General features: G+C 56.7%; 1 protein-coding gene across 2 annotated transcripts in view; it reads right to left on the reverse strand.

The window, feature by feature from the left end:
- The window catches only part of ITPK1 (inositol-tetrakisphosphate 1-kinase), a 132,367-nt gene that overhangs the window by 51,675 nt on the left and 64,551 nt on the right, over window positions 1–16,141 (reverse strand). For both annotated transcript variants that reach the window (XM_081103838.1, XM_081103837.1), the window contains exon 3: window positions 2,043–2,168. In XM_081103838.1, the coding sequence (XP_080959964.1) occupies window positions 2,043–2,168 (126 nt within the window). The remainder of the gene's footprint in view (window positions 1–2,042; window positions 2,169–16,141) is intronic.

Raw genomic sequence — 16,141 nt, forward strand, 5'->3', positions numbered from 1 at the left:
GGCCTCTGGAAAGTGCAACCCGTCACCCTTTTCCCCAAAGGATTGTTCTCTTCACAAAGGAGGCAACGCCCTGTCCTTATCAGATATCCGGCTCCATGCAGAACAGACTGCAGTGAAAATTTATCCCAGAAATCCCGAGGCTGGGAGGTTACCCTGCGGTCACCTCAGTCATCTGAGGCTGGCTGGGTGTGTGTGCCCTGGGTGGGACAGGCTCCAGGGACCTGCAAGACCTCCCTGAGAAATGCACCTGGTGGCTGAAGCCCTTAAACTGCACGTCCCCACATCCCCCTAACACGCTCTCTCTGTAACCTTTTCTATTAAGACCAGAACACAGCGGACCCTGCTCTCCTTTACCGTCAGTGGTCACCTGCCCTGGGCCGTGAGCTGTGTGTCTGGGGGAAACAGGGGTGTGAGGCCCCCAGGGGTGGTTGTTCTCGAGCTCCCAGGGCGTGGCAGGCTGGGGGTTGTAAAGTCCTTTGTCTTGGAGGAAGCAGGAACACAGCTACAGTTGAAGCACTCAGCAAACATTAGGCTCTCTAAGGTAATGAACATTACTCATCGCAGCAACCTGGCCCCTGGAGAAGTATTCCCATTTTACAGAAGAGGAAAGTAAGGCTCGGGGAGGTCATGTGACCAAAGCATCACCTGCACTCGCTACGCCCTAGCACTGTATGAAGCACTTTGTGTGCACCGTGTCACCTACTCCTCCCACACTGTGGGAGGTTTCCTGGTACTAACACCGTCTATAGATATAAAAGCCTAATATGCAAATTGTCCCTGCAGGAGTTCGACCGGGAGACCGATTGCTCGCTATGACGTGTACTGAACACCAGGGTGTGGTGCAGAACAAAGAAAGGCCCCGGCCGGCAGCCAGCAGCCAGGGAAGGGAGGCCCTGGCGGGCAACCAAAAGGCCCCGATCGGCCCTGATCGCCGGCCCAGCCTAGGCACCCTACCCATGTATACATTTCATGCACTGGGCCTCTAGTTTTATAGTAAGAAACCAGGCTCAGCCAGGCCACAGGGGAACCCAAACATGCCCTTCCCTGTGGCCTCCAGCCCTTGGGAAACATTTCAGGCCACTGGCAAGGCAAAGGCCCTGGAGGGCACCACATGGGGACAGCACCCCCCACCTCCAGGCAACGGGCCACCAGCTGGGCCACAAACAGGCCACACTGCATCTGGCTTGTACACAGGAAGCAGCAATCTGTGGCAGAGTCAGCTGGGAGGGCTGAGAGCCATGGGAGGGAAGGAGGCTGAGGTCACAGACCCCGAACACAGGAGAGGAAGAAAACGCTGTCAGCAGAGGGCTACTGTGTGGCAGTGAGAGTCCCCTTTGTCCTGATAAAGACAGACAGGAGGTCAGCCTCCAATTATCACACTGAAAAGTGCGAGCGCCAGCGTCCCCTCCCCCTGGGGAGGCCCTGCTTCAGCTGCCTTTTCACTGATAATACGACCTTGTCTTTCATGACCGCCGAGCTGCTTTCCAGAGGAATGAATCATGTTCTTGTCCACAACAGAGAAAATATAGGACAAGTCAGTGGGGGCAAAGGCAGCACCTCCTGAGGCGATGGGCAGGTCACCATGGGGTCAGGACCCAGGCTGCTGGAGAAATGGGCAAGGAGGCGGGAACGGCCAGGAGGGTGTGGTCTGTGCTGAGACAAGCACACGGTGTCTAGGTAATGAGCACAGAGGGGGTCTCCACCACGGCAGTTCCAATCCTAAGACCTCGAGCGTGGCAAGAGGTTCCACCTCCTGTGCCAACTCAGAACCGCTGGCTGTGGCTGTGCAGCCGCACCTGGACTCAGCAGGACTCTGATAGGTAAGTCATGCCTACACAGGCAGAGGGCTAAGGGGGTGCCAACCATACCCTGGTTCAATCCCATTTCACACCCAACCAGACGGAGGTCCTGGCAAGGACGTGTCTGACCACAAGCCATGTCTTGGCAAGGGCAGAACCACTCTGGGAACACACACACACAGCCAGGCAGCTTTAGAAATGCACGAGCCATTCACAGGCTCCCCTCCTCACGTCCCCGCTCACCTGGAACCTGTGCACCAGCTCCAGGGACTGGCTGTCGTTCTGGTCAGCTTCCAGGATGACATCGGTCAGCTTGTGGATGATGACGTCCAGGGGGCCCTGCTCCTCGATCGGCCGGCTAAGGTTCAGCTGCGAGGGGGAGACACAGAGAAGAACTTCAGCACCTGAGCCCACCGCCCTACTCTGTCCCCACTCTCCGCACGTCCCTGCAGCCGGAGCAAGGTGTGGGAGGGCTGGCACTCGCGGGAAACAGCCAGGACAAAGGGGATCCTAGAGCTCCACCGGGGCAGGCCCCGTGTTTGCGCTTCTGTCGCCGAGCCCCACGCTACCCAGGGTGCAGAAGACACACAGGGAATCAAGGTGACCAAGAACCTAAAGGTCGAGCAAACCATCACTGTGCAATCGCTTTATAGAGAGAGAATTTATTGCACACGCCCCCTCAGCCCGGAATTTTTCAGGAAGACCTCAGCGAGGTGAAGTCACACAGCCAGACGTGTACTGAGAACCAAGAGGACACTCCACAAAACAACACAAACTCTTAGCAAAGCAGTCATCTCCATAAATCTGAGAGGGGCTGCCGAGAGGCCAGCTGCTCACACGTCACACTGGAGTTGGGCTGATCATGACCGAGTGAAGGAGCGCAGGGCTGCCTGTTATCCGTGGGTACTGCCCGCCCTGCTCCCCTGGCAGCACCCTGCTCCCCTGGCACGTGTTTACTGTTTCAAGAGCACAAGGGCCCCCAGGGAGCCAGAGCCGCTGGCTGACAGACAGTCGGCACCACCTGACCCCAAGGCAGGAGCACCTGCCAACAGCCAGGGCAGCCTGCCCCGCCAGATGTCTGCCGCCCTGCACGCGGACACCACCACCACCTGCAAGGCCAGGCCTTTGGAGGCAGCAGGCGCCAGCACGGCACCTGGCTGACCTCCCGGATGGCCTCGGTAGAAGCCAGATGAGGCACCAACCCCACCCCTGCCCTCAGCCCCACTCCCCCAAGTGGGAATCCCTCCAGGATTCAAGGCTGGCTGTCTCAAAGTCGTTAGTAAAGAAATCACAAGGACAGCTACCAATGATGGCTCTAGGAGGCACCATGTTACAAACGCGGCGTGCAATCATTTCATTTTCCAACCACGTGATGTGAAGCGATTTCACAGACGGGTGGAGAGCACGGACTTCTGAAACCTGCCTGGGATCTCAGTGAGAAAGCGGGGAGCTGGGACGAAAACAGATCTGAGCCTTCGCTTGTCATTCAGTGCACCGACCCCAGTCCCTACGCCCTGGGAAGCTGTCCTCTGGAGCCACAACCATCTGGCTGCCTTGTCCACCAAGTCCGAGCAATTGGAAGTACCAATGGGAGATGGGGGGAGGGGGGGTAGACCGGGGGGTGGGGGTAGATGGAGAGATGTCTGGGTGTTTGTTAACCGTCCTCATGCCCCCACCGTATTTCTGGCAGCAGCCACAGTCCCCGTGGGCAGGGCAGCCCCTCCCAAAGACTACTGCTATTTCTAGGGCTCCCGTGCCACCCTCCCTCCCTTTGTCCCTCAGGCCTGGGGTGGTGACAGCTCCCCCTCCCAGGTGCCTCCTGTGACCCTGCCCAGATTTAAACTGTTTCAGTTAAACCTTCACACTGTGCCAGCTCATTCCTGCTGATATCCTTAACTCCTCTTTTTTTACTGTCTGCCAGGAAAGATGTTAAGGGATTTCCCCTATTAAAAAAGAAAATAATGAAGACTCCCCTTCCCATGGCGACTAGCCTGTGTACAAAACAAAACAGAAAGCGGACCAGAGGAGAGGCGACCCCCTCTTCCAGGCTCCCGGGCGGGAGAGAGGTGCTGGTCCTCACAGCAAGCCCAAGGCTGGCGATGACGTTCCCGCCTGCACACGCCAGGACACCAGAGCTCAGGAGGAAGAATGACCGCGAAGGCCACGCAGTTGGGAAGTGGCCCAGCTGAGGCCTGGACAAAAGCCAAACAGCAACACCCCTGGGCTCGGGCCCCAGCCGAGCTGCCAGGCATCCTGGGCCTGTGCAAACGCCCAGCTCAGCATCCCCTGGGCCTCAGTTTCTCCTTCAACCAAAACAGGAAACGGCTAGGGCCTTGCTGGTTCTGTCCAAAGAGTCTGTATGCCAGTCTTTCCCAGAAAGAAAGCAGAAAGTGAAAGGAGACAGAGAAGTCAGTGGGAGGGCAACGTGGGAAAAGAACAGCCAATTCTCAGAAGGTGCCACGGCCAGAGACCCACTTTTGCTGTACCCGTGGCTCTGCCGAGACCGGCACCACAAATAAGAGGCCAGTATTTTCAACCAAGACAGCTACACCCGGAAGAGAACCAGGTCCCAGGAGGGATGCTGGGCCGTGCGCCCCAGAGCCAGTCAGAAACTCCATCCCCTTGAGAACTTCCCGGGTCTCCTGTGCAGCACGAGGGACGGAAATCAGCCCGAGGAGCCAGGGTCCCAGGTGGCAGAGGAGATGCCCTGTCTCATCCTTGCGGGCATCAGCCAGGGCTGTAGACCTGACAACCACGGGCTGTTTGGAAAATAAGCTCTCCGCGTTCCCGGCTGCTCCGCTGAAGGTAAACAGTCGAGTTCTGGACGCCGGCCACCTTCCTTTGTGTATTTTCCGAGCGTTCTTGTGCCAGTATAACCCTTTCACGATACAGCGACCTGGGACACACATCAGGCCTGTCTGTCCCTGCTCGGCCATCCCTCCCTGCAGTGTCTTTGCTGTAACAGGCTGTCCAGCACGGCTTTACTCAGGTGGCCAGAGAGGCACTGGCTGGGGAGGAGGAGGCAGGCTGCTCCCTCAGGAGGGGCCCTCAGAGGACATGATGTGCAGACGAGGGGACCCTCAGAGGAAGGGGGGTGCCACAGAGGAGAGGACCCTCAGAAGGGGACGCACCTCTGTTTCCAGACGGGGTGGGCGTCGGGGCTCAGGCAGAAGTGAACTCATCTCCATCGTGTCATTTTGTCTTTCTGACCTCGCTCTGTCCCCAGAGAAAACTTTCCAGGGGACGTGTTGTTCTTTTCCACAGAAGGGGTTCGAGCGGTCTCCCTCTGTGAGTAACAAGGCTTCTCAGTGAAAGGGCCGCCGCTGGGGCCGGAGGAGGTCTGCGGGCACCGCGCTTCCAAGTCACGCCATCCTGGGAGGCGAATGCTGGATGCTGCCTGTGCCGCTCAAACCCGGGAAACAAGGGCCCACTGTTCCCTGGCGGGCGGGCGGGCGGGCGGCGAGGCGGGCTAGCAGTGGGGGAGGGCTAGCAGTGGGGGAGGGCTGGGAGGGGATGAAACAAAGGCCTGCCAACCCCAGTGGCTGGAAAGTCACCTCCAACTTCAAACAGGCAACGCAGTCATGACGAGGCAGCGAGGCTCTGGCTCCCCACCTTCCCACCACCGGGTCGGGAGGAGGACGGGCACCGCAGATGCGGAAACCCATGGAGGCTCAGCTGCTCCCAGGCTGCAGCAGGTCGCCTATCTGATTGGTGCCTCGGTTTCCCCATTCATAAAATAAGGATGCAACTATGTTCCCTCTACAACGCTCAGGGCTGTTTAGATGGATTGGAACATGTGTTTATGGATGCGGCACAGGGTGGTGTTCAGCCCATGCAGGCCGTTAGCGCCCCCCGCGCCCCCCACCTCTGAGTGCTCAGAACAATGCTTCTGCTTGCTCGCTCACTTATTCCACAAGCATTTCCTGGGCACCTGCTGTGTGCCAGGCCCCTGGCCTCTCCTGTCAGGCAGAGAACCCTGGTTCACTTGGGAGGCAGACTCAGGCGAGGGAGACAGCCACATGCAGCTCCATATCCCACGGGGAGACACGGCCCTCTGCCTGGAATGTCCCCCTGCCCCCAAAGCCCCTTGTCCACACAGTGAGCGCTTACTTGTTTGCCAAGTCCCAGCTCAAGTCTTCTTCAAACAACTCACCCCTCCCCAAGCAGGATGATTGATGGCTGAATGTGTGCTAATGCAAACCACGCTTTAAAGAAAAACTGAACATCAGAGACCAGCTAGAAGGGACGTGCCATGGAGCAGGGTGACCCTTTCCTGCTCTGGGAGTTAGAAGCAGACTCCTGGAGGAGCAGGTGTCTAGGCCAAGCCACAGAGGAGGGAGAGGGTGGGAAAGGAAGGTGAGATCCAGGGAGAAGGCAGCTACAGGATATAGAACTTGTCTGCACTAAACACGCCTTCATTTGTCAATTCCAAATGCCTCGGTGCCCCAGGCTACCACCTCTGCAAAAAAGAGCGTGTCCTACAGCACCGACCTCTGACGGGCACCTTGGTAGGGGGGCCCACGACCCCCCCCCCCTCATGCCTCCTCTGCAGGCAGGAAGCAGAGGATCCCATAGAAGCTGCTGAGGCTAGAGGGCCAGGAGCCTCCCATGACCAGGACTCTGCTGTGGTATAAACGAATAAAGATTCAGTATGTTAAGCCAAAATTGGGGGTGATATATGCACTAGCCATTAGCCTGCCCTATCTAATACAGTCCCCAAGGGGAGAACGTGGGGGGCTGGAGGGGGTTAGGAAGAAATCAAAGGCGGGATTCTCCCTGCTCTCCCTTCTCCCCCAAACTTCCCCACGTGCTTCCCTGACATGATCAATAACCAGCTACACATGAAAGAAACAGAAAAGTGCCTCTGGGGCTCACCAGGGAGGCTGGGGACTCAGCAAACCCGGCTCCGACCCCACATGCAGGCTGCTTCTCTGTGGATGCAAAAGGCAATGTGCTATGTGAGCTGGAAGCCATTTGCAGGCCTGAGCAGCCCAAACAGGCTGCATCGGACCTGCCCTCTGAGAAGGCCCCAGTGGAGCCAGCGTGGGAGTCAGGCAGGTGAAGGTCTCCCCTCTCTGGGAGCCTGGATGTTGATCCTGACATTAGTGCGCAGCTCTCGCACACCTGCTCTGCAATGGGCTCTGCTCTAAACACTTCACACGCATTAACTCATTAAATGCTCACAGCAGCCTGAGACAGGGACCAGGAGAGAGGCCCAGCGGTTAATAACCTGCGAGGTCTCAATGCTCACGCTCACACCCACTCCTAGACCTGGCCAAGGAGTCTAGGCGGGAATGCCCTGGATGGCAGGAGAGTCTTCTGTTCTAATGGATCAAAGCCTGGTGGGCTCCTGGGTGAGGGCTGGCACCAGAAAGACCAAGCCATGAATAGAAGCTTTGGTCCCATCCCCCATCCCCCATCCCCCAGCAAAGGGGGCGGGGCTGAAAGTAAACTGATTGATGCTCATGCCGAGGTGATGGAACTTCCATAAAACTCCCAAGGGTGTTTGTGGGTCCAGGACTCCTGGGCTGCTGAACCCACGGAGGGGCTGGCAGGTGGCTCGCTCCAGGAGACCGTGGGAGCGGTGTTCCTTCCCACATACCTTGCCCAACGCACCTCTCGCACCTGTATGTTCAACTATCCTCTCTCTCATAGCCTTTTACCGTAAGCCGGAAAACAGTACGTGACCTGATTTCTTGAGTTCTATGAGCCGCTCTAGCAAGTTAATCATACCAAGGATGGGGTGGTGGGAACCTCCAATTTTTAGCCAGCTGGTCAGGAGCACAGGTAACAACCTGGACTTGAGATTGGCACCTGAAGGGAGCAGGGGAGGGGAGGCAGTCGTGTGGGCCTTTTAACCTGTGGGATCAGCTGCTAACTGCAGGTGGGCAGGGTCAGAACCCAGTTGCCCTGCGGGACACCCGGCTGGTGCTGCAGAACTGCTTGGTCTGACACCTCCTGGTGTCAGCGGGATTGAATGTGTAAAAGAGAGTGAGGGAGAAACACAGGCGTGCGTCTTTCCTGCTTAACAGCGCACTCGCTAAACGTCAGCTATTCTGCGTCCCTATTCTTACCATCCACCTTATTACTGACCAGTGGACACTTCCCTGACTTTCTGTCAAGAGCTCAAGTACAGACCAGAATTTGAATTTTGCAAAGCTAGGTCACTAACATTAGACTCCTCAAAAGTACTTGTTGCTACAATAAAATGTATCGTCGGTGTTAATGATGGTTAACATTTTAAAACTCTGAGACTGGGCCACATAGGACTCTATTAAGCACCTGGGGTGCAGACGAGGACATGGAGTCACAGAGGTTACGGAGCTCGCCCCGGTCAGAGGGAGTCACAGCTGCACAGGAACCAGGTCTCTCTCCAGCCACAGCCAGATAATTACCCTCTAAGCCAAACGGGGTCGCGGGCGCCGGGGGCTCTCTTTCCATCCCTTCTCCCTCAATTCACACCCGCAGAGGGGTGTGTGTTCAGCTGTGACTGCAGTGGCAGTCACCAGATCAAAAGTGTTGCCTCAACCAAAGTCCAGACAAAATGCCCAGATGAAAGGCGAGGGCGTAGGTCTGATTGATTCCTTCGCACTCTCTCAGGATCTGAGGATGGGACAGGACTGCCACCTCCAATGTTTAAAGGCCCCATCAAGCAGAAGCTGGCCTCTTGAAAAGTCGGGTCTGGTGCCTCATGGACAGACTTCAAAAGGGAGCGTGGCCTGGGAGGATGTGGCACCGGTCGTGTGTTTCAGAGCGGCTGGCTGCGAGCGCCAGCTCGGGGAGAGGGGGCCGGAGGCTGTTCCCTGACGGGAGCCGCTCACATGGCCAATGGACTCCAAGGTGGGCCTCAGAGAGGTCAGGAGCTGAAGGGTCACAGGAGGCTGGCGCCCAGCAGCCTCTGCCCCAGGCTGGGGAGGGAAAGCTGCGGCCTTTGCTCCCTCACCCAATTCCCCAATTTCTCAGTAGCTGGTGTCTAATTACTGGGGTAAGGAGAGTAAACAGCAATCTGGTTAAGGCACAAGAGTGGATAACCTTCCTCCCCTAGAAGATGAGGGCCCAGTCGACTAAATGGCCTCATGATGAGGCACCTTGCAGCTCCAGAGTTCTGGCAATTTGCAAGCTGACTTTATTTCTAGAGCCAGAAAAGTTATACCTGCTCAGCAGGCCCGTCTCCTGAAGAACAGGATTCAAATTCTCAGGAGCTAAGAAAACCCTGGGCTGCATCCAATCCTGGGGAGCCAGGTTCAAGAGTAGATTAAAAGGAGAGCCCAACTGGCGTGGATCAATGATTGAGCGTCAATCTATGAACCCGGAGGTCACAGTTCGATTCTGGATCCGGTTGCAGGCTCGATCCCCAATAAGGGGCAAGAGGCAGCTGGTCAATGATTCTCTCTCATCATTGATATTTCTCTCTCTCTCCCTCCTCCTTCCTCTCTAAAATCAATCGGAAAATATATATATATATATATATATATATATATATATATATATATAATTTTTTTTTTTTTTTAAAGGATAGGGCCACTCCCTTTGACCCAGCAAGCCCTGGCCTGAGAAAAAAAAATCAGCAGGCAAACACCACTCCTGGCCCAGAAAGATTCACTGAGGATAATCCACAAGAGAAGAGACACAGAATGCATGCCCCCAGACGGGGCTGGCTGAGTAATGACGGGCACACCCACACCGAGGACATTAAAGGGCTGCTGGGATGACAAGGAAGAAGTCCAGCAGAGGCAAGTGTGGTGTGTGTACCACAACCACGTGGAACCACGTTTGCTGTGGGTGACGCTGGAGAGGATTCTGGGCACAGTAGTCACTATGGGCAAGTAGCGCCTTTCAGGACACAGGGCAGGACTGCTGCTCCTGATTCCCTTGTCAGTGGGTGTCATCACATGACCACTTCTGTGATGAGCTGTGAGAAACAGTGAAACAGGTCACTTCCGGGGCAGAGCATCGACCTACAAGTGCAGGGCCTCCAGAGCCCTCTGGCACGGGACTGGGGACATTCAAGGGGGAGGCCACTCAGTGAGGCCCTCTGGGCATGTGGCATGAGACCTAACAGCACACAGTTCTCATCTACTGTGACTTGGGGGTTGTTTGTTCACAGCACAACACAGCCCAGCCTCCCTAATAACGTCCCTGAAGGTTTTCCTTCGTCCATGTGTTTAAACAATGGAAGCGAAGGGAGATGGGGGAGAAAGTATATGACAGCAGACGGGCCTCATCAGGTAACTAACCAGGTAAGGCTGGGCTTTCATTAGGATATTTTTTAAGTTATACTTTAGTACCTGGGTGAAATATGACAACAGGGATTTATCCTGTAAGGGGAAGATTACGTGTCCAATCCCTTAAGACCAGAAAGCAGAAACCTTGAACAGAGAGCCACACCATCAATATGGCTGCTCCCCAGCACCCCAAGAAAGCCCACCCCTAACTCTGCCAGATGAGTCCCTGGACCCTGTGTGGCTCGGCCACGTGGGCTACTTCCAACCAGTTACTGTTCACAGCGGTGACTGCAGGCCGGACTGTGAGTGCTGGGGACAAACCCTCCTGCTATGTGCCAGGCACCGGTCTGGCCCTGTCCTCAGGGGAAAAGACAAACCACAGGCTCGGAAAAAATGGGAAAAAAAGGAACATGGAAACGACCGGCAGATCTAGACCCACGTGGAGGAGAGTCAAGGCCACAGAACGCAGGCTGGCTGTCCTGTGCGCATTAATGTCCTGCCCCCAGGCCCGAGGAAGCCCACCGAGTCCTGCCCTCAGCCGTCCCCTCTCCCTGGGCCAATCCTCCTCTTCCCGAGCCACCCCAGGAACAGCACCCGCTCCCGGGCAGAACGGTGCAAAGGGCAGAGCAGTCCCCAGCCCCCGGGAGGGCACTTCCCTCACCTCCCTAAGCCTGATTCCTCACCTGCAGAGTGTGGGCGATGACACATCCTTCCTACAGTCATCACCAGCATGCAGCGAGGGCACAGGCACCAGGTCCCACGTGAACGGAGCCACGCATGCTGCACAGACGTCAGCAGTTTGGGTTTTCTTCCTATGGAGCCTGATTCCTAGGGTCACTGTGAGCCTCGCCTGCCCTGTTTGGCTCCGTGCCAGTGTGATCCTAACAGTCACCTCCACCAGGACAGCCAAGATGTGGAGGAAGTCCCCAGGCGCCGTGCTGGCCACATGACATACCTTACTTCACCTAATCCTCATAATGTCCCTGGGAGGCAGCGGCAACGAGGGTTCTAGGAGGCAAAATAGGGGGGCCATGACCGGTGTGGCTCAGTTGGTTGGGGCATCAACCCATGCACCGAAAGGTCTCAGGTTCCATTTCCAGTCAGGGCACATACCCAGGTTGCGGGCGGAATCCCACGTAGGGGTCTGAGGGGAGGCAACTGACAGATGTTTCTCTCTTTCGCTCCGCCCCCTAAAATCAGTGGAAGCATACCCTCCGGTGAGGCATAAAAACAAATAGGGAGGTGTGGGAGGTGGTGGTATAGACAGTAAGCTCGAGAGGCCTCCAGACTCCATCAGAACGTGACAGGAACAGAAATAAAGCTTCACTGTGATAAGCCTGTGAGGTCTGAGGCTGTTGGTTACCGTGGCTTAGCTTAGCCTGTGCTGAGGAACACACCCAGCCAGGAAACTCTCTGCCCAATGCCAGGCCTCCAGCACTGGGAAAAGATGGAGGAAGACAGAGTTGTGGACAGAGCCTGGGCCTTCAGTCAGTGGCCTCCAATCCCTGAGCCTCTGTTTCCTCATCTGTAAAATGGAGCCACGGCCACCTGCCTCCAGCATCTGATGAAATGTTGGTAAAGCCTCAGCCCCGCCAGGCCCGCAGCAGGCCCTCCCGCAGTCGTTTAAGGAGCAGGGCACCCGCTCTCCCTCCTGTCACAGTTCTTGCTGGACCCTCACCTCCAATGCTACTAGTAACGGCTGCTCGGGTTCAGACGGGACTTTTCTGAGCACCTGGGTCCCCGGCACGATGCTCACTCCCCTGGGGAGTTGCAGAAGAGTTCTCCTTGGCCGGGTACCCTCACCGAGGTCGGCGATCCTGCCCTGTTCCTCCCTGTGACCCATGCAAGGCCTGGCACGGTGCCCAGCTGTGCCAGGAACCAGCAAACATGCACTGAATTCATTCCCCAAAGCTGGAGACGCAGACATACATCCGCCCACCCACTCGCCCATTCACTCGCCCAGTATTTATTGAGCATTGACACAACAACCTCCCAAGTAAATGTTACTCTCCTTCTCCATTAAGAAAATGAAGGCAGATTAGGTAACTCGGCCAAAGTCACTGCCAGTAAGGGGCAGGCGCAAGGGATTTCTCACCAAACTCTTGCTGCTCCTTCCCCCACAGCCACCACCTCACTGTCTTCACCAACTGCCCTCACCCACCCCCAGGCCTACACCGGACCCCCCAGGATCCCAGGCCTGATACACCTATGCTGGGCTCGGAGTGGGAGGACTCCACAGGACCCACCAGAGAGGCTCCCAGCCAAAGCCTTCTGCAGAAGTTCCAGTCTGTGGGAATGTCACGCAGACCAGGGAACTAACGCAACGCCTCCCTAAGAAAGCAGCATCTGAGCATAGACCTGGAGGACCCCGATCAACCGTCCTGGGAAGGAGAAACGCCAGCGAGGGGCCCCGTGCAGAGGCTGCATTTAGTGGGTCTCGCTTGCGCGAGGGGGACACGGGGATGGGCAGGTTGTGCAGAGCCTCCAAGGGCCGCATCCGAAGTTGGGAGGTCCCCAGCCCTGGAGGGCTCGGCGGGAGTGACGCTGCCCTTCCCTTTGAAGAGACCGCTCTGGAAGCTAACACATATGCGACGTCAGCACCCTGCCTCGTCCCTGCTGGAGCACTTAGCACCCAGCAGTAGTCATTTTTATGGCCCACAGAACAGGGGGTCAGGTAAGAGCGTCAATGGACGGCGCTTTGAAGAGTAGGGGACCCTGGGTCAGGGGCCTGGCACTGGCGCCCTGTGATGCGAGGCCATCATTTTTCTTGTCTGTAACCTGGGGGTCGGTCTAATTTTCAACAAGGACTACAGACCCCTCTGAGGCCCCCGTCTGGCGCCGAGAGCTCCTGGTATGAGAACAGAGCCCACCCGCCGCGGGGACGCCCACGTCACGTCTCGAACCAGCTTCCTTCTCCCCTGCTCCCCCCAGCTCCTGGCCTAGGATGTTTTCTTCTGCTGACAACGGAAAACACATCTCAGTGTTTCCTTTATCCATGTTGCTCCCAGACAGGCAACTGGCGGCCCAGGGCACAAGTGCTGAGAATTCTCCACGCCAAAAATACACACTCTCTGTGCCGCCTCTTTAACAATAAGGAAGGGAAACTTGTGAGTCAAATGTCTCCTAAGCCTGCAGAGATTAATGGTTAAGCCCCAAAGAATACTCTTTCTATATTCATTTCTTTCCAGTCCAAAGACAGCATTCCTTCAGGCAGTTTCCAAACGGGCATTTGATACAGAGCTAATGAAGGAATTCTTTACAACATCAAACACATTCCGGGAAAAAGAAGGACTCAGAATCCCTTGGAAGGCACTGGACTGAGTCAGGTGAATAGGCGTGTTCGGGGCAGGGCTTCCCGGGTGCCCCACGGCGCTCACGTACACACTGGAGAATGACAACAGCGTTAGACATGGACGCTGAAGCCCTTCCCACCTCGACTGGGAGAAACCGAGAGAATGCCAGGTCACAGAAATTCGGAGACTTGACAGAATCAGCACAGGTGGCCTGAGAAAAGGCGTGTGACCCACTTTTGCCTGCCGTTAGGAGGAAGTCCCAGCTATCACGTGCCCGCCACCAGGAAGGGGCAGCCTGATGGCCTGGATATCATCGGGTTAGCGGCATCCTGGAGCAGCGCATGGTGCCCTTGGCCAGCTGCTGAGACTTGTGATGGGGAAACCATATTCTGTGGACTGTAATGCACCCCACGCCTCCGAGCAGCTGCCTTTAAGCTCAGCTTTTAGCCAGGTCAGCGGGTGATAATGGCAAGATAGCTCATGTACGCTGTGAAGCCAGGCCCTCTCTTGGGGGGTCAGGAGGGCCCTGGGCCTTCTGCTAAACCTGGTCAGTTTCCTGACACCAGGGCAGCAGCTGCTCAGAAGCCTCGACACAGAGACGCCCAGGAGACTCAGAGCGAAAGCAGATCCGTGAAAGCACCGCCTGGCGCGTGAGGCGCTGCATCTGAAAGCGGGCGGCAGAGTGAAACCAGGCGTGGGTTTTTCCCAGGGTCTACAAATTACATCAGCAGATTCAAATGTGCTGTCTCCGACTCTTCTGGGGCCTGTGACTAAGCTTAATGCGTGTACCACTGCAATCCTGTAGGTGAAGAGGACCAGGTTAAGGAAGGTTTCCTGAAGTGGGTGACGTCAAGTTTAAACTCACTGTCCTTAGCACTCGCACCTCAGAGGAACGCAAAGAAGCAGCCATGTCCTGACTGTGTGGCTCAGTTGGTTGGCGCGTCGTCCTGAGCACCGAGGGGTTACCAGTTCGATTCCCAGGTTGCGGGCTCAATCCCAGTGGGTGGCATGCAGGAAGCAGCCAATAGATGTTGTTTCGGCATCAACGTTTCTCTCTCTCTCCCTCCCTCCCTTTCCCTTTCGCTAAAAGTCAATTTTACAAAATCTTTAAGCAGCAGCCCTTATGTCAGCTGGCAGGGCGACCTTGCCTAGATAGTTACCTTCTGTCATCTCAGCAGGAACCTTGATAATGTCCCATGGCAGTGGCCAACCTTACTCTGCCCCATCGAACATCCCCAGCACCTCCTTTGGGCCAGGCTCAGTGCTGGGCCCAGGCATAAGAACCAAGGCTGGACACAGAGAGAAACCAACCAGTAATCAGGAAGTAGTGAGCACTGGGGGCAGGGCGGGGGTCCACATGTAAAGAGGCTGAGTCAGACCAGAGGCGGGAGCCTGCCAGGACAGGAGAGTGGCGGAGGAAACGCTGGGAGAGGGGCACAGCGGTCCCAGGGGCCTCAGGAGCCAGGGTGGGTTTGTGATGGGAGAATGGCTCAGTGTGTGTAACAGGATGGGACCAGGGCACCAGAGGGGGTAAACAGAAAGTTCTAGAACCAGGGCAGTAATGGCAGAGGTGAGGGAAGCAGCAGATATATAGCAAGAGTGGCAGGGGCCAAGGATGGGAGGGCTACACACACAGGACAGAATCCCATCAGGGGTGTAGGTGGGGGTGCTCCAAAGCCGGGAATGGGGAGAAGAGAGCCCGAAGGCAGGCTCACGTTCTCCCTAACCAGAGCCAACACCTTCCCCCAAGGGCCCCCTCAGCATCCTGCCCCAGCACAGTCCCCAAAGGCTGGCTGATTTAGGAGGTAGTTTGCCCTCACATAGGCACCTGCAATAACCAGTGGTTCCTATGGCAACCACCCCTCCCTCTCTGCAGGAGGGGAAGATTGGAAAGCCCACCCCAACCAAAGGCAAGCCACTGGGTTTATTGGAATGGAGAGGCCCTCCTTGCTTCTGACCCAGAAAACTCCTTCCCTCTGGGGACCCTACAGGTCTCCTCCGAAGGTGACTCCAGTCCTCTGCCCAGTTCTACCTCTACTCATTTGTTTCTAGAACCTCCCACAGGAACTGAAATGGGAGGTGAGCTCTGCCACAGCTCTGACCGGCTTGGGTTGGGAGGATCTGTCTGCTGTGCTTCCCCGTCAGAAGGCAGGGAGTGTCCTCGTCACCTGGGTACCCGAGACCTTGAACCTGTGTGAGGCAGGGACTCGGCGAATGTCTGTGGCTGGGTCCAGTCAGAAGCTGAGGTAAGAACTGCAAAGGTGAACTCAGTGAGGGCAGAGGGGCACTGGCATGGTTTGGGCCCACAGGGCCAGTGCCAGCGCCCGGGGCCCATGCCTGCACACCTTCCCCTTGGGCCCTGGCCTGAGGGGTTCCCTCCACCTCGATGTCCCGCCCTCCCCAGGTTCCCCTCACCTCTCCAGCCTGACAGCCCGTGGCAGCCTTCTCCTCCCCACCCGCCTCCAAGCAGCACTGATGGCTCGCACTCCGAGCACCCCACCTACAGGCCAGCCCCTGGCGAGCGCACCTCTCCTGGCTCCTCCCTCTCTCCATGGGCCTTGCTGTCTCCCAGGACAACAGTGCCCTGTCCTCCTGCTCACCGTCCCCTTTCAAACAAACACCTCGACTCTGCTGCTGATGGTCTCTGGGATCCTGGTCACCCCACTTCTCAGTCATTCATTCAAGGCACAGAAACCAAGCCTCGTGTGTACCTACACCCCCCGCCCCCAGGCGAAGGGGAGGCCCTCTGCAGGCAGACAGTCACATGGAATGAGGCAAGGAGAACAGAATGGCCCAGAGGTCTGGGTCAGGAAGTCGACTTGAC

This window comes from Myotis nattereri (assembly GCF_964212035.1).
Source record: "Myotis nattereri genome assembly, chromosome: 1".
Classification (NCBI taxonomy): Eukaryota; Metazoa; Chordata; class Mammalia; order Chiroptera; family Vespertilionidae; genus Myotis; species Myotis nattereri.